Here is a 19,519-nt window from a genome sequence, read left to right as displayed (position 1 = left end):
CAAACCGGTCTGTCATGTGAGGATTTCTGTGAGGATAACACACTGTCAAGTTTCTTGGTGGAGATACGCTCAACCTTGACATTAGCTTGGATTATTTCAAGCTCTAGAAACTTGATCTTAGAGTAGGCTTCAATCAGCTCTCCCTTGAGTCTTTCTGCTTCACATTTTGTCTCTTTAAGTTGCACAAGAGTACACTTATGCTCTTCTTCAATCTTCTTCATCTTTCTCACAACATGGTTTGCAACCTTGGCATATTTTCCACAATCTTTTAGCAAAGAATCATATGCTTCTTGAAGGTTGTTCTCACCTTCATTTTGGCATACATCTTCATCTTCCGATTTTTCAACTTCCTCACCCTTGGAATGCTCACCACATTCATTGACCAAATTGCTCAAATCATCCTTAGATTTAACAGAGGTAATTGTCATAAAGGCCCTATAGTTCCCATCATTGTCACACTCTTCTTCCGTGTCTGAATTTGAGCTTTTAGAGTCGCTAAGAGTAGTGGCAAACACCTTACCCTTCCCTCTCAAGTAGTTGGGACATTCTTTCTTGATGTGTCCATGGTCATTGCATTCAAAGCACACAACTCCTTGAGGGGATTGAAAGTCCTTCCTATCTTTCTTCTTAAACTCCTTTCTACCACCTTTGGATGATGAGAACTTTCCTTTGCTAAAGGACTTCCCACTATTCTTCATCTTCAGAAATTTTTGGAAGTTCTTTGCAAGGAATGCTACTTCTTTCTCCACATCATCTTCTTCGAAAGTGTCATACATTCTCTCATTGATGGTTTTGAGTGCACGTGATTTGCTTGGCTTGTGAGAAGGCAGTCCAAGTTCATATATTTGGAGAAATCCAATTAGCTCTTGAATCTTAATCTCATCCAAATCTTTGCTTTCTTCTTTAGCAGTAACCTTCGTGTGGTAGCTTTCCGGTAAGGACCTCTAAATCTTTCTCACCACCTTAGCATCCTTAATCTTTTCACCGAGATTGAGCTTGGAAATCACGATTTCGTTGAGCTTCCCATAAAATGAATCAAATGACTCATTGTCACTCATCTTAAGCTCTTCAAATCGAGTGGTAAGCATTTGGAGTTTTGTGTCCTTGACTTTCTTGGTACCTTCGTAGGTAGTCTCAAGAATTATCCAAGCTCCCTTGGCGGTCTTCACATGTGATATCCTATGAAATTCATCAGTAGACACACCAAAAAAGATAGCGTTAATTGCTTTGCTATTGGCATTTGCCAAAGCAAGTACTGCCTTGTCCCATTCGGACTTGGCTGTTGTGGGTCTAACATACTCATTCTCAACGGAATCCCATACAGACTCATCTATAAAACAAAGAAATGCCTTCATACGGACTTTCCAAAAAGCGTAGTTGCTCCCATCAAAGTATGGTGGAGCATTGAGAGATTGTGACTGATCCATTACAAAAGGGGTCTTGGATCGTACTTAGGTAATGAAACCATAGCAAGTGAAACCACTATGATACCAATTGAAAACTCAGATTTATGTTAAAAACACAAAAGCTGATTCGACCCCAAATAAAAAAATTACAGCTCGGTTGATTTTACTCTAACTTAAACTAAGTACGGAATAGAGTAAATGCAAGCAGACAAATAAAACAACTACTCTAAGCCATATTCATTAAAACACAGCAGTAAAATGAAAGCTAAAGTAGTAGGGAAGAGAGATGCAAACACAAGATAACACTCTGATGTGTTATCGAAGAGGAAACCGAAGAACTCGGCGAAAACCTCTCCGTCACCATCCAAGTGGTAAATCGATCCACTAAACAATAAGTTGGGATACACGAATAGCAAAAGACCCTCCAAGCCTAGTCTACCCAGTGCACCTAAGCCCTCCAAGCTCCTACTCCAACAAGGCTTCTCAGAACTATGTCTTGTTTAGCTTTCTGGATCCCGCAATGCGCCCGATTGCATCCGCCAAAGCTTGGCTTCTTCCAATGCTTCCCAGCAACACCAAAACCTCACTGGACACTCAGTATGGGTGTAGTAAGTGTTTGGGCTATCAACCTCTCAAGGATTTGGAAATGGAGAGGTAGGAATAGAGGAAAACCACAATGGATGGTGTAGAGAATTGTGGGTATGACAATCTCACACTTTCAAGGGTTTGAGGTTAGGGTTTTCTCTTCTGAAAAACTCTCTACTCAATATGTGGGTAATGATGGTATATATAGTGTGTATGAGGATGCAGTGAGCAGATAGGACAAAATAGCAAAACAGACTGTTTCGCGGGTATCTTGCGAAAAGACCTTACCCACGAGACACTCGCGAAAACCATCTGTCATGACTTTTCGCATTCCAATCATGTAATGAGCACATGCCTCACTTCTCGGGATGGTTAGTTGCGAGCTACCCGCGAAAACTCCTTTTGTCTTCAAAATATGCCTTGAGTCTTCACATACTCTCCCTTACACACAACCCTTACAAATAAATCCCACATAAAATACAGGGTACAAAAGATTGAACAAAATTACAATCAAATTTGGTACAGAATTAAAGTCAACACAAAAATAGTTGTAAATCACAACTTTACATATAAGAAAAGAAAGAACTTAGCATTCCTCACACAATAACCCATCATAAGATAAAACAAGTATAGATTAAAATAATTCAAGAAATGAGAGAATAACAAGAATTTTACAAACAATGAATTTAATTTAGAGCCAGGCTGATTAGATTTTCGTGGTACACCTGATGAGGATGCACAAATCCTGTTTTTAAAGATACAGGCTGTTGGCCACCATAGAATCATTAACCAAGGCAATATCAACATCGTCAAATTTTAGGGCGCTTCTGAGCTAAGCTTCCAGGCACCGAAAAAGTAATCCTAGTGAGGACAGGGTCCATCAAACCTCAGAAGTCGAATCATATAGAAAAGCATACCCATTCAAGCACTTGGTCGGAGTAGTCAGTTCCTTTGAAGAGCTGTAATATGCATGAGTATTCTCTCCAACGCAAGCATATAGCTTTTGGAGCTATGAGATATTAAAGCATTAAGCATCCATCTGCAGACATAATTCAAAATATTTTTTCTTTTTTTCAAAATATGGAATCTAACAAGTAGCCCAAGGATGCTGAGCTCCAAATTTAAGAACAAAGCATTTGCAAATTCAACTTATTTTGATGCCAACTCTATGAATTGAGATACAGTCACCATATTATCACCATCAAGTTCTTGGAATAATTATACTTTACAACCCAAAACTATAACCTCATTTACACTTACTATCCTAGACTTTCAAAATGCATGATTATCACCCTAAACTATAACCAAAGCTTCACTTTGCACCATACTGTACGGAAAAGTATGTCAATTAGGTTATTAACTTGAACAGAAAAGTATGTCACGTGCAACTCATATGACATCTGCATATGTGACACCACATGCATAGGGGCAACTTCACATTGAAGGCAGTGTGGTCATAGGACCCTAACCTGAAAAAAAAAATTTATTATATATAAACTTTAAAAATTTATGATTTTTTTACCCTTAAAAAAAATTTGTGACCACTCTAAATTTCTTTAGGCCCAATATAAATTTGTGACCATGTATGTTCGTTTAGACCACTTAAACAGATTGTTTAACCTAATATATCAACCAAGTGATTACTTAGATTAATTATTCAAATCTAGGTTAAACACAAATATGTCATATCATGTAAAGCAGTAGAAAATAAATAACATCACAATATAATGACCCAGGAAAACCAATGAAACGAACCGTTTCAAGGTAAAAAATCTGAAGAGGTTTAACCTAGCTATCCTCAAGGTAAAAAAATTCCACTATAAGAAAATTGAAGTTTTTACAATCAGATTTAACCTTAAATCTATTGCTACCTCATGTAGTAACTTGTTGGCATGACCACGTGCAAGCTCCGAATCCATGGACTCCATCTCTTATTGGATTTACACCAACACAAGCATCCTTGCTTGTGACTTTGAGATCCCACTCAAAGGTTTAAAAACACAAACTCTCCAGTTTGTGACTCCAAGACCACCCTTGAAGGTTTAGATCATCAGCAGTTATTGATCTTGTTGCAACAACTTCAGATCTACCAATCCTTGATTGTAGTTTTAGCCCCGATAAATTCTTATGTAGTTAGAAGGTATAGAACCTCTCAAATCTCACAAAGAGTAACACACAAGTCTTCTTCAGCACCTTTAAAACGTGACTAGGGTTTCCCTTTTATATGTGGAGAAGTTTAAGTGAAACCCTAAACATTTAAGTAAAGTTTAGGATGAAATAGAATTTTGCCGAAATTTCATATCTGTGATTTTTGATCTGTCGGATTTCACTGAATTTGAATTCTCATTTCTGTAGCTTAAATGTTCTTGTATTTTGACATATAGTACCTTGAGCATTGTCTAATAAAACCTATAGATCTATATCTAGACAAGTTTGTACTCACGGTTTGTTAATTGTTCTAAACTTTAGAACCTAACAGACCACTTGGACAAAATTTGACAATAAATTTCATTGTAGACAAAGTTTACAACTCTACTTAATATTTTTTTATTGGATGTCAATTTTGACGAATCTACTATATTGGATTACATTTTCTTCTTATATCCTTCATGCTTGCAAAATTTCAAGAAGATCAAAGATTAATAACTATGTCATCAATCAAATGTTTAAATTTTAAATTTTTGTAGTTTAAAATTATACATAAAAAATAAGTTTGTAGATCAAATAGTAAATAACATGCAATTGGCATGAAATTTAATATGTATATTAAAAATATAAAAAACATGCAATACAACAGTTAGATTTTCAAAATATGTAGTAATGTTAATTTTTTTTACTGTGCCTTAGGCTACAACTAAGTTTGTAGCCAAACTTTGTTCTTAAACATTAGTCATCTTAACAATATAATAGGCCCTTACAAACAAAAAGAAAAAGCCCGAGACAAATTTTGTTAAACTAAAATTTTGAAAGAGATGTAGCTTGTAGCATTAATAATAAAACTATTAAGCAACAATTTTAAAATAAGAAAACTCGTAAAAAGAAATTGTAAGACTTTATGTATTTGCATGTGTGTGTGTGTGTGTGTGTGTGTGTGTGTGTGTGTGTGTGTGTTATTTATTTATTTTTATCAATTTATGAAGTTCTTTTTTTATTAGATTTTGTATAATTTAAGTTTCTTAATGGCCACTTTGAAAAAATTCCTAGAGCTGCCACTAGCACTATATGAAAAGACCAAATTATCCCTCTTAAATCCCTTAAAACAAAGGTTATAATGTGGGACCATAATAGTTAAATTTGTTAAATGGTTTTGTTTAAAGGATTGAAGAGGGGTAATTTGCTCTTTCCATGTGGTGTCATGACTCATGTAGGCAAATGTCATGTAAGTTGCAAGTGACCTGCTTTTTCATTCAAGTTAACAGCCTAATAAACAATAAGAGGCAAAGTGAAACATAGATTATAGCTTAGGATGGTAATTGTGCATTTTAAAAATTCATGTAATAAGTGTAAATGAAGGTATAGTTTAGAGAGATAAAATTTAATTTCCTCAAATTCTTTTTTGTTTAGTCAAAGTATCATCATCACAATTAATCAAGAAAGATAAAGATTAGGACCTTTATATGTTAACATTATACTTACAATGTAAACATACATTGCAAACACAAAAAATGTGGTAAATGTTGTACACTTTTTACATTGTACTGTAAAATGTAAAAGAAAAATTCCCCTAAAATTATATTGATGAATGTGAAAAAGAAATATCTTCCAATGTTTAGGTAGTCAAATACCAATCAAATATGTCATAAAGCACGCCAAAACCCATAACAATTCCTTATCATGGGTGCTTCATCATCAACACTATCTACTTCTTCTTCTTTCTTATTCAGCAAAAAAAAAAAAAAAAACAATCTTCTTTTTTCTTGTAAAAAATAGATTTTTTTTTTTAATGAAGAAAAAAATACACGTGGTGAAGGTCAAATGCTACAACCAAAATAAAAAAGAAATAAAACTCATGTCAGATTGAGGATCTTTTCTCTTTTTATAATGAGTCTTTTAGCTTGAGGACTTTGATCAACTAAAAAAAAATGTGAAGAGTTAAATATGAAATCAATCAACAACTAAGGAGAAAAGCATACCAACTAAACTCTATGAACATGCACCTCAACATTCACTGAAAACTCCAGTTTAAAAAATCTCAAAAACACCAACATTTGAGTCCAAGAAGTGGACTCTCACAACCTCAACTTCTACAAATATATCTCCATGCCTAACCTACAAATTTATTTGTCCATCTATAAGATAATAGATGAAGGGAAATTTCTACATAAAAATGCAGTTGATTTTCTTTCCAATCATGCAACCGATTCATACAGATCTACACACCCCTCAACAGTTAATTATAAATTATATTTGTTTGTGTTATGTCCATTTAAGCATCTTTCTATTGTAGAAATTCAAGCATCAAGCAAAATATGTAGGTATAATAGTACATATGGCTGTTCATCCGCGTGTACATGCATGTGGATGTTATATATAGTTTAGAATATATATATGAAAATTGGTATGAATTCTCACACCAAAATAAAGTGAAACAAAATCACCTTTTAAGGCGAGGGGAAATCAAGGTTCTAAGTTCCAACAAATTGAAAATTTAGAAGAATTACATATATATTCAAATTTAAAACCAGCAGGTATGTTTACTAAATTGAAGAGTCAAGCATATGCCAAATATCTAAAACAACTTCACATAACACATGAAGAATTATACACATCTCCAAATGCTTGTTGTCCTTTGCAATAGTGGGCTTATTAACATGTGAGGTTAACAGATTTGAAAAGGAAGACAAAGGAGCAAAGCACATATTAATATCACGTAAAGAAACAAACCAGTACCTTTGATGATCATTGTGTGCTACTGATACTTTCTTCGGAGACGTATTAGGGAGACTTGGAAAAGGAAATATTTTAGGTGACCCAGGACATGGAACCAATCAGCCAGGAAAGACAAAGGAGGCATATTAGGCAATGGCTATCAGGATGGCAATTGCAAAGGACACCAAAAAAAAAGAAAAGTGTTTGACAATTACATATAAATTTGTTACAGAATCATACCCATTTCAGGAACTCGGTTAGTTTTTGTTGAGTTATTTAGACCCCTTAAACCACAATTGGATTAGCCTAGTTAACAAGCCAAGTTATTACTTCGTCCAAATTTTAGATCTAGGTTAACACAATCATATAATCATATCAATGTAAAGTGCAGAATATAAAAATACAATGATATGATGACCCAGGAAAACCAAACCGGTAAAAAACTTGGGGAGGATTTAACCTAGCTATCCTCAAGGTAAACCTGAATCCACTATGAAAGAATCAAAGTTTGTACAATAGCGACTTAGACCACCAACATCCTATTGCTACCCACCAGTCGAAACTTACTGACACGACCACGTGCAAGTTTCGAGACCACAAATGCCTTCTTTCTTGGATTCTCCAGCAAGTACAAGCACTCCTGCTTGTATATCGTTAAGCTCTTATGGCAACAACTGAATGATCGTCAAGTTCTTGAAGAAATCTCCTTCTTGATAATCCTAAACTTGTGTGAAGACAAGCACCTCTCAGATCTCCCAAGAGATTCACACAAACAGCAATATGAGCAACAGAGGCACTCTCTTCTCTCTCATAGGGTTTGTACTCTAGAGGGCTTTTGAGTACAAACCCTAAAAACGAAAAGAGGCACTCTCTTCTCTCTCATAGAAGCCTTTAAAAAAGTGCTTAGGGTTTCCTTTATATAGTGGGAGAAGTAGATCTGAAACCCTAATCCTTAATGGGCTAGAACTGCTGTTTGGGCCGACTTAAAATTCTACAGAAAATTCCTGATGCACGATTCTCGATCGATCGAGTCTATTCTTCGATCGATCGAGCCATACAGAAATAGAACAGTAATTTCCTACAACTACTCGATTCCAAACTTAGATTAAACCAAACTTTGAGCAAGTCTAAACCTAGACTAAATGTTTTGATCATGGTTTGCCAACACAGTACATATTGAAGTTCTAATACATTAGTCCCTAAGGTCTTAGAACCTAACAGTTTTCGTAGTTGTTCCAGCAGGGCCAAACTCAACCAGTAGACGCTTTTTACAGCAGGGATATAAATTAAGATTTCATTATAAAATGTAATGATATTCAACATTATCTAGTCCTGTTTTCTATTTTCAAACTGTTTAGAGGGTTGAACTTATCTAGAAACTGACAACCAAAGAGTAGAGAATAGGGGACAACATATCCCATTGTGCCGTGTCCATGACCAATGAACAAACGCACTGCGAAAAAACCTGAAGTTTACACATTACAAACCATCAAACTTGCATTTTAAAATAGCATGGAACCAATAAAAGCAGCACATGTTATTTCATAAGTAATCAACTAAAACCAAAAGTGCTGCAACAGTAAAGAACCAAAAATAATGGAATTCCATGAGCCTTGGTCTATGTGAGGCATTGAGTCTAACAAGGAGTAAGTCTTGTCTATATAATATGTACAAACTAAAATGCATAATTTATTTTTACTACACTCTTGTTAAGTTGTAGCAACGTTGTATTTCGGTCCATATGGTCCAATTTGGTCTATTCCGTCAAGTTCAGTCCATTTTGGTATATTCGGTCTATTTTTTGTCCATTCAGTCCACCTTGGTAATGCTTTGGAGGAAAAGTTTATGTCAAAAGAGGAGTCACTTTATTGTTAATTATGTCACCTTCTCTTCATAGCATAATGGTTGTAGGATTTTATAAAATTACATTTTTCTTATGTTATTACAATTTTTATTTTTATTTTTATTTTTATGAGTGATGGATTTACTGATATTTGCTTCCTTTTTAGGTCATTCAAAATGTATAGGGGATGAACCATTTGTAAGGAGTACTAAAAAAAATTCTAACCACACATTACATTATTTACAAAATATCTCATTTTATGTAATAATTGAATGTAAAATGCATTATATATATTTTGATGTGAGGTTAGTCATGAATTCTTGAGTGAAAAATCCAAATATTGAAGTTTTATGTCTCCTAGTAAAAAGTTCAAATAAAATTCTAAAATAAAATAAATAAGCAAGAATTACAGGGCACACAAATAATAAAACAACTTATGAAGGCATATCACAATCATTTTTGTTGTAAACTATAAGAATTACACATTTTCACCATTAATTGTATCTCATTTTACACTTATCTCCTAAACTACAAGAATGCACGATTTAACTCTCTAAACTAAAACTTATGTAACACGTGTCTCATTATTAGTTAAATCTAACGAAATGTAGCATTAAAAGACCAATCTACCCTTTCCTCTAATAAAACACAAACAATAAAAGGTAAATTAGTCTTTTAATGCTAAATTTTGTTAGACTTAATTTCAAAACAAAAGGCAGGGGATTAAGTATAGTACATGGTTATTGAAACTTCAAATAGCGTATAAAACACTAATGAATGTTTAGACCCCAAAAAAAAATTAAAATAACCAACACAAGCTTATACACAAACAACATATGTATGGAAAGATGAATATAAGCTAAATCCAAATTGGTAAAACACTCCAAACCAAAATTAATCACAACCACAGCAATAATTAAAAGGTAAAGAGTAAGGGAAGAGAGATGCAAACACAAAGATAACACGACGATGTGTTATCAAAGAGGAAACCGAAGTACTCGGTGAAAAACCTCTCTGCCGCCCTCCAAGCAGTCAATAATCCACTAGAGAATGAAGTTGGGATACATGAATAGCAATAGCCCTCCAAGCCTAATCTACCCGATGCACCTAAGCCCTCCAAGCTTCTTACTCCAACAGGGTTACATCAAACCTTATCTTCTCTAACTTACCGGATCCCGTAATAAGCTCCATATTGCATCCGTCATCCTTGGCATCTTCCAATGCTTCCCAAAGCTCCAAAAACACTCTCAACACTCTAAATGGGTGTGAGTAGTGTTTGAGTACAAATCTCCTCTCAATGGATATAACAGTGGGAGAGGGAATGAGAAGAGAATACAAAGATTTTTCTCTAAGAATGAGTAGCTCTCTCTAATAGGGTGGGTGTGTTCAAGAAACCTCACTTAGAGTTTTTCTCTCAATAGGCTCCTTACTATTTCTGTGGGTAATGAGAGTATATATATAGTATAAGTGATGGGCAAATTGGTCACACTAAAAAATCCTCAAACCAGTGTTTTTCGCGGGTCATTCGTGGGTTAACTGAGTCACGAAAACAGCTAGCACATGTCTCTTCAACTTCCATAGCTGGCCCTTAACTCTTCAGCTTCTGGCATATGCTCCTCATGTGACTTTTAGCTGTCTCCATCAAATCTCCACCACTAAATACTAAACCCATTACAAATAAATTCCACAAAAATACAAGGAAATATATGTATGCAATTACAACACTTTTTGTCATGGAATAAGCCAATACAAATGTTATGAGAAAAATCATAACTTAACAGTTATAACTTTCTTTGGAGGGAGGTCATAGTTCAAGGGGTAAAATGTAAATTTAGGCATCAATCATGCATTTCAAATTTTCAATACAGCAGTTATCTACTTCAAATGTCATGTTCAACTCTTCGGGGAATGCACAACCTACTCAATCATCCAATGCTTTGACTTGTATACGGTTCTAACTCTAGGTCAGGTTTTTTAAAAAAAAATTAAAAAGAAAAGAGAGAGAGAGAGAGAGAGAGAGAGAGAGAGAGAGAGAACATTATACAAGTTCTTAATTTTATGATTCAATTACCTTTGGTGATCCATTTATGTGCTAGAAGCGAAAAGGGCGGAAAAGGGTCAAATGGATCAGCCAAGAAAGCTTAAATTGGAAATAGGAATTATTTTTTCCCAAAGAAAATTATACTATCAAATTAGTGTTCGAAACAGATGTGGTTGATTAGGTTCTTGTCCAACTACTTGGTAAATTTCTAACCAACTATTGGATTTTTTTGGGTAACTACCCCATCTCTTGGAAGATCAAGCACTAAACTAGTGTCTCTCACTCCTCTGCTTAAGCCGAATATTATATCATGACCTCCACATATGAACTCATTTTGCTTCAATAGCTTCTCAGGGACCATGGCATCAACCATAATGGCCATATGAGACTTTATTGTGACAACAAAGTAATACTCCATATCCTTATTAATCTCATCATCATCCGCTAGCAAACCGAACATATTGTACTGGATTGCCACCTTATTTATGAAAAGATTGAAGCTAGATAAATATGAACTTCTCGTATTGCTGGCTTCTTCACTAAGCCTCTTGGCAGAGATCAATTTTGTCACCCAGATTACAAGTTTGACATTCATGCTCTAACTTGAGGAGAGGGTTGGGAGACACAATATTCAAATCAGTATTGGGATTTCACCAACTAACAAACCAAATATTTCCTTCTTTTTTTTTGTTGACTGACTTATTGAAATCAAATCAATTGGGTTTTGAGTTTGTAATGTTGGCAAACCATGACAAAAAGTAAGTCTCACTAGTTTAGAATAGTGTTCTTTCAAGTCCAAGACAAAAAACTCAAGTTCGGGATGAAAAAAAAAGAGTTATAATTTGTTTCGTTCGATTGGTACTCAATAGGTCGAAAGTCGCACATCAGCAAAAAATTAGCAAATGTAAAAAGCCCATAACTTGACCAATTGAAGCCCAAATCGCAAGTTGTTTTTTCCTACATTTAAAGGACATTATAAGCTAACCCTAGAGAGGGTTTTTAGAGTTTTTTAGAGAGATTAGAGTGCATCTTGTGCCACTTTTGTAGATCTAGGGTTTTGTACCCAAAAGCTCTCTAAAGTCTTTTACCGGCGTCATTCCTTAAAGAATCTCAAGATCCGGTGTTGTAGAAGTTGTTGCAAACAAGATCAACGTCTAAGGAGAATGAAAACCTTTGAGTGGAGTCTCAAAGTCATAAGTAGGTGAGCTTGTGTTGGTGCAAAGTCCAAAAAGAGAAGGAATTTATGGATTTGGAGCTTGCACGTGATCGTGTCAGTAAGTTCTACATGTGGTAGCAATAGGATGTTAGTGGTCTAAGTCTTATTGTAAACTTCAATTCTTTCTAGTGGATTTTCTTTTTATCTTGAGAATATTTAGGTTAAATCCTCTCTAGGTTTTTTACCGATTTGGTTTTGTTGGGTCATTATATCGTTGTATTATTTACTTTTCCGCTGTTTTGCATGATATGATTGCTTTGTTTTAACCTAGATTTGAATAATAAACCTAAGTATTCACTTGGGTAATTAATTAAGTTAAAAAATCTAGTTTACAAGGATCTAAAACCAAACAAGTGGTATTAGAGTGGGTTAGCTCTTGATTTAGGTTATTATACCTAGAGTTGATCCTTGATCTCTGTTATCGTGGATAATTTTAAGTGTCTTACTATTTTTAATTGTGATGGTTTGAATAAAAATGACACTATTGTTTCAGTTGATCTTTTTGAGGCTTGTGAAAGGAATTTGCAGCATTTCAGTCTTTCTCAGAAGATTGGTGTAATTCATCAAATACACTCTGCTTCTCATAGATTTTCACCTACAAAGCTAAAGACTCATGCTATATGGGTAAGAAAAGTTTCTCTAAGGTGAGTGTTTCTTACTTATCCCTGATTTAATTTTGTCAATTATTTGTGGACATGTTTTCTTTCTATTTTTGGTTGTCTGATTTTTTTAGGTTGTTTTGTTAAAAAAAAAAATCCAAAAGCGTTGAAATATTTCAAAAAGACAAAAATATTTTATTTTGTGTCTTGTTTTATTTGTTTGAGGATAACATGAGTTATAATATCTCTCTCTTGATTTAGAACATGCTTGACATTGTAAAGAAACTTGAATAGTATGTGTTATATAAGTGCTAAGCTATTTCTGATTTTGTGTGAGTATGTACTAGTTTGTACATGTGCTCAAGAGTTAATTAAGAAATTAATATTTCTTGCTTGTGTCCCCTCTATAGCTTAGTTAAGCACTGTCATGCGTTGCGTTTGCATTTTTAATCATTTAGCATAATATGTGTTTTTAGTTTTGGTCATATTTTTTTTTGAAACTAAAAAGATTTTTTTTTCTTTTGTATTACACATCATGAATATGTAATTGAGGTTGGCCTATTATCTTTGCATAACATGCCTGTGTACCTTGTTTAGCTTAGATAAGCTTATTTTTCTACACTTTGCTAGTTTTAGCTATGTAGTGCATGTTTTGTGTGAGTTGTTGATAGTTTTTTATCACATACTGTTGATTTTGAAGTCACATGCTCTTAATTGTATGGACTAAAAAAATCTTAAGATAAAGGCATAAATAACCATTTGACCACTGTTTACTAGCCAATCATGAACACCTTAGTGCATTTAAAAAGTTTTTGTGCTCGAGAAAGTGTAGCACTTGCACATAAAATAAAAAAAATCATAAGGTGTTGCATTTAAAAGAGAAGTTGAAAAAGAAAATATGCTTAAAAAATATATGATAAGGCAAATATATATATATATATATATATATATATATATATATATATATATATATATATTACATTATTGCAAGCTTGTTTTCTAGGAGATGTGAGAGTTTGTGGGAGTTATGGGATGTAACACTTTAGGTGATAGTCACTTTCAAACATTTGTGATGGATGATGTAGAAATTTGATTGATTACTATCTACATATCACCTTATATGTATCTCGTGCTCTTACTAGTTGAACACACATCACAAGTAAGTCTTTGCTAAATCTTGTACATGAGATTGTGTGTAAACTAGCGTGGCCATCCAAGATTATACCATTTGTGATGTTTGAAGACAATGGGTTTTTGAAAACATCTGAAATCATTCACATGCAATTCATTTCATGAAATCCTGTTTTGAAAAGTGTTTCTGCAAAACAATTTTAGGTTTTCAAAATATTCAAGTTTTCCAAGTCTCGACCGATCGAATCATATATTCAACCGATCGAAAATGTTCAGGTTTTACAGTAAAACTCTCTGTCTAATTCGATTGATTCTTGATTAATACTTGATCGATCGAAACTGAAAATTTTTCAGTTTTTAAGTTTTTGACCAATCTGTCTTTTCATGCATCATTTGTGTTTAGAATTCACATGCATCGCATTGTTTTTAGTATCCATCTTGCATTTTTGCAATCATATCTTTCATTGTTTTCACACAACACGCATACACTTTGCTCAATTGGGTACTCAACTTGATTTAAAAATTGATTGATTAATTTTTGAGTTTTGTACAGTTTAGTATATGCTATTTTTGATGCATGAACTGCTGAAAATTGAGAATAATTATAAAAAAAAAAAAAAAAAAAAAGATATGATGGATAATAATGTGCAAATATTTTCTCTACTCATGTAACTGTTTATAGGTTAGATAGTGTCAAGTTTGCATATTTTGAAAGAGAGAATTATTTTTTTTCTTCAAGTGTATCATCAACTTATGTGTGTTTTTAGTTATTCCCACATCCTAAATTTTTCCCAAAACATGTCTTGTTTTCCTATTTTTATAGGGGGAGAAAGATGTTTTTAAAACCTATGTCGACCATAGGGGGAATTGTTTCCTTGATTCTCTATTTCCTCTTATCCTTTGTTACATATGTTTTCTGTTTACTCTTTGATTGGGTTGTCTTTGTCAATACGTGACAAAAAGGGGGAGAAATATATGAAATTTGGAAAATGTTTTTAAAATGTTTTGTTTAGGGGGAGATGAAATTGCTTTTGAAAGGGGAGACAAGAAAAGTTTTTGATGAAACTAACTTAGGGGGAGAGTTAGTTTACTTTTATTTTTATATTGTGTTTCATATTGTTTATATGTCTTTCTTTCCACACATGCGTTGTTGTGTTCTTTTGAGTGTTTTAGGAAAGATAGGTATATTCTGATCAAGATCTTCTGTCTCTTCTTGCAACTTCTAGGTTAGGAGCCTTAGATTGGGATTTGTGATGTATTTGGGCATTTTATTGTATATGGGCATTATGTTGTATGTGTGTTTTGTCATGGATTGCCAAATGGGGAGATTGTTAAGTTTTGAGTTTGTAATGTTGGTAAACCAAGAAAAAAAGTAAGTCTCATTGGTTTAGAATAGTGTACTTTCAAGTCCAAGACAAAAAAATCAAGTTCAGGATGAAAAAAAATGAGTTACAATCTATTTCTTTCAATTGGTACTTGATCGATTGAAAGTTTCATATCAGCAAAAAATCAATAAACGTAAAAAGCCCATAACTTGACAATTTGAAGCCCAAATCGCAAGCTGTTTTTTCCAGTATTTAATGGACATTATAAGCTAACTCTAGAAAAGGTTTTCAAAGTTTTTCGAGAGATTAGAGTGCATCTTGTGCCTATTTTGTAGATATAGGGTTTTGTATCGAAAACTCTCTAAAGTCTTCTATCGGTATTATTCCTTAAAGAATCTCAAGATTCAGTATTGTAGAAGTTGCTACATACAAGATCAATGTCTAAGGAGATCCAAAACCTTTGAGTGGAGTCTCAAAGTCACAAGCAAGTGAGTTTGTGTTGGTGCAAAGTCCAAAGAGAGAAGGAGTCTGTGGATTCGGAGCTTGCACGTTGTCGTGTCAGTAAGTTCTACATGTTATAGCAATAGGATGTTAGTGTTCTAAGTCTTTTTGTAAACTTCAATTCTTTCTAGTGGATTTGCTTTTTACCTTGAGGATAGCTAGGTTAAATCCTCCCTAAGTTTTTTACCGGTTTGGTTTTCCTAGGTCATCATATCGTTGAGTTATTTACTTTTCCACTGTTTTACATGATATGATTGTTTTGTTTTAACCTAGATTTGAAAAATAAATCTAAATATTCACTCGGTTAATTATTAGGTTAAACAATCCAGTTTACCCCTAAAACCTAACAAAATCTCAAAAATTTCTCCTGTTAGGTTCTAAGACTTTAGGAACTAATGTATTAGAACTTCACTTTGTATATGTTGGCAAACCATAATTAAAACATTTAGTCTAGGTTTAGACTTGCTCAAAGATTGGTTTTATGTAATGTTTAAATCAAGTAATTGCAAGAATTTAATGGTCAAATTCTGCAAGGCTCGATCGATCAAAAATTAGACTCGATCGATTGAATCTCACAAAATGAGAGAATTCTGCAATATTATGAAACTAGCCCAAGCCCATATGACGTGTTAAGTTTTTTACTTCAAGTATAAAAGGAAAAACCTTAGCTATGTTTTAGAAGTCTTTTATGAGTTGTGTGTTGAATCTTTTGTGAGATCCAGAGGTGTTTACCTTCATACATTGTGGGTTAAAGCTTATTGTACAAACTTCAATTCTTTCATAGTAGATCTGTTTTCACCTTGAGGATAGTTAGGTTAAATCCTCCCTAGGTTTTTTACCGATTACATTTTCCTGGGTCATTAGATCTTTGTGTTCTTTAGTTTCCACATTTTTTTTTGTTCTACACATATTTGTTTAACCTAGATTTCATTATCAAACTTCTTAATCAACTTGGCTTAATATTAGGTTAAACATATTGTGTTAAGGGGTTTAAAACTTAACATCTCCCATTTTCTCTCCTCATTCTCCTATATCACGAGACTTAAGTTCATCAATGATTTATCATGAGACTAAATAGCTATTATGAAAAGTCGAATTTCATTAAAGGCAAACAAAAATGTTCAATATAAACTTACAATTGAACAATGGAAACTACAATAGGTGGTTTGAAATTACGTACGATTTCCATAGGAGGAAAGCCTTAGATGAACTCGAAGAAAGTTCGAGTCACATTTAACTTGGAGCTCCCTACCACTAACGATATACCTTGGCTTGGCTGTTGTTGCATTTGATCTATAAAAAACCCCTTCACTCTGGTAGTGGGATATCAGCCAAATCCTCTCTGTAAGGAATGTGATTGAACTCGCCCACCTCACAAGAATTGCCTAACCCGTGTTCCATGTTGTTTTGGGTTACTGGGTGGTCATGCTTTATAGGCTCAACAAATGTTACAACAATGTCTTTTCGAATGGTAAGATAGATGATTGCTAAGATGTAGATGAGCATTAAGGGAAACACTATGAGCCCAATGAACACATTTACAACCTTTGGTAAATTGTTGTGAATTACCCAACCCACAAAGCCTGTGCTCAGGTAGTAGATGTTGATTCCAATGATTCCTATGCCTAGGATCCACGAGATCACAATAACCTACAAGCATAATCGCCCGATGCTTAGTTAATAAAAGGATGTTTGCCTTACTCTTTCTTTCTTCTTGTCTGTGTGTGTAATAGAAACAAAAATGTGGTTTTTTTTTTTAAATTTATTTATTATGCTTTGCTTGCTTTGGCCATCTAATTCATACCTTCAAAATTTTTCATTTTTTGAACTAGTTTTCAACTGATAACGTCCACTCCTGATAATAGCTCTTTATCATCAGACCAAGACACCAATTGGTTTTTGGTGTAGGGGGATTGAACCTCAGATCTCTTATTCAACCATCAGAAACATACCTTTAAACTTAAATATGGTTACCTAGGTGTTATAAATTATGTTTTTTAATTAAATTCAATCATGTGACTGCATTAATCAATATGCCATATAATTTAATTTAATTTTCATTAAAAGAAATTCATTATATTTATGCTATACTGAGCAATGTAGTTATATGATTGAACTTAATAGACAAATCTAAGATAAAGTATCTAAAAGACTATATCTAAAGGAAAAAACTTAAGTACAATACCTTAGATGCCGTTTCTTATGTTCTTCTCTTTAGATTCAGTTATGTGGCTACTTAGCTAAAAAATATACTTCCATCTCATGAGAAAAAATTCACATGACAGAATCCTAAGAGGGGAACTTAAGGAACAACACTTAAATATTGTACCTAATTTTTGCTCATATCTAAATCTTATACACATGAATTGCATTTATGGGCATTACAAATTCAGCCTATCACCTTAAGACTTCGCCCCTTCTAAAAAAAAAGGGTACAAAAACAACTTACATATATTGAATTCTTGTGTGGCACTGCTACTAAATTTAAGGAGGGGGATTAGAGCAAATGGAAGCTCAAATGAAAGTATCATCTGCAAAGCAAAACCCATTAAATTTTTATCCTACGTTTGAATATAGGTATCATCGTTAAAAAATATATATATTTTTTAAAAGGACTTAGTTGATAATTCACATGTTACAAACCGATGCGATAATGATTAGTCGGGCTGCACCATTAGATCCTCCAATAATGGAAACAATAAGACTAGGTGTAATGGCAATGCACCTTGTCATCAGGTTTCTAATCCATTTTTTCATCTTAAGATCCAAGAAACCCTATAAAAGCCACACCATCCTTAAATTAATTAAAATTTAATCCCAATTAATTAATGTAGCTTCACATGATATAAACATATATGTATGTGTGTGCATGTTATATATTTAATTTTCAAGACCTGCATGATGAATTGCCCTGCATAAGTGCCTGTGATGGTGGAGCTTTGCCCTGAGGCTAGTAATGCAATGGCATAAATGGTTGAGCTTGACCGACCTAATACATTCTACACACATAAATCAATAAAATTATTTTAAACCTTGTGCATAAACATTCTAATTGCATCCAAATTGATAGACTATCATTTGTTCCAAAATTTAAAATTTTAGAAAAGAATTGTTGAATTTAATTATTTAACCATTATTCTAACGTAAAATAATTTCATATATATACAATTGAACCTTGAGAAGGAAAGAGGCTGAGTTGAGGTTAAGATCATTGCATTGATTTGCAGTCTCATTTGATATGTTATTGGCTGAGCAAACGGTGCCCGATACAGAGACAATTGCAACATTGATTTGAAATGCAACAAACAATGCAAATCCCCTCTCTATTAGGAAATATCGACATGCATCCTGTGATATAACACGACAAGGCAGACATAAGCATTTTGACACATTAGCAAAAAGCAATTGTTTTGAAAAATAAAGAAAGCACTTATCTCTCCTATGCAATTTAATAAATTAAACTAGTTTTACCATCTATGATTATGATAATTACTAGAGTCTAAAACTCACTTGTATATAATTTGTTCTTTGCTTAAATTACGATTTACATTTTCTAATTTTTCTAAAATTCAATTCAATCTTATAACTTTTGAAATATTCATTGTAGTCTTTCCATATAATTCCATCAAACAATGTTTTTAGATGTCTTAAAAATGATGTCATTTTAGAAATTAAAAAAATACCAGAATTACATTGTTTTGGGACACGTAGTTGGCAACCATCCCAACGAAAGGACTACATTGAAATTGAATCGATATTATAGGAGTGAATTGAATAAATCAAAAGTTATAATACTAAATTAAATTTTGAATAAGATTAAAAGGGGCAATATGTAAACATTACATTCTTACATTGATGCTATGGACAGAATTTGGTATTTTTCTGGATAGCACAAGAGCCGAGTGGAGAAAGAGATTGTGCCTATTGATCAAAAGAAATGGAATGCACAATATTGTATAACACAGATTAATGATTAGAAGGAAGAAAATAAATAGTTATGAAA

General features: G+C 33.5%; 1 protein-coding gene and 1 pseudogene across 1 annotated transcript; both read right to left on the bottom strand.

Annotated features, from left to right (window-relative positions):
- Positions 1 to 944: 944 nt before the first annotated feature.
- LOC142620492 (uncharacterized) lies at positions 945 to 1,427 on the bottom strand. The gene has a single exon (XM_075793856.1). The coding sequence runs from the start codon at positions 1,425 to 1,427 to the stop codon at positions 945 to 947; it is 483 nt and encodes a 160-aa protein (XP_075649971.1).
- A 15,397-nt stretch (positions 1,428 to 16,824) lies between these two features.
- The window catches only part of LOC142620491 (metal transporter Nramp7.2-like), a 33,343-nt pseudogene continuing 30,648 nt past the window's right edge, over positions 16,825 to 19,519 (bottom strand).

Source organism: Castanea sativa, chromosome 12 (assembly GCF_040712315.1).
Source record: "Castanea sativa cultivar Marrone di Chiusa Pesio chromosome 12, ASM4071231v1".
NCBI classification, from domain to species: domain Eukaryota; kingdom Viridiplantae; phylum Streptophyta; class Magnoliopsida; order Fagales; family Fagaceae; genus Castanea; species Castanea sativa.
The sequence above is the reverse complement of the archived record's forward strand: the minus strand, read 5'-3'. Positions and strand labels throughout refer to the sequence as shown.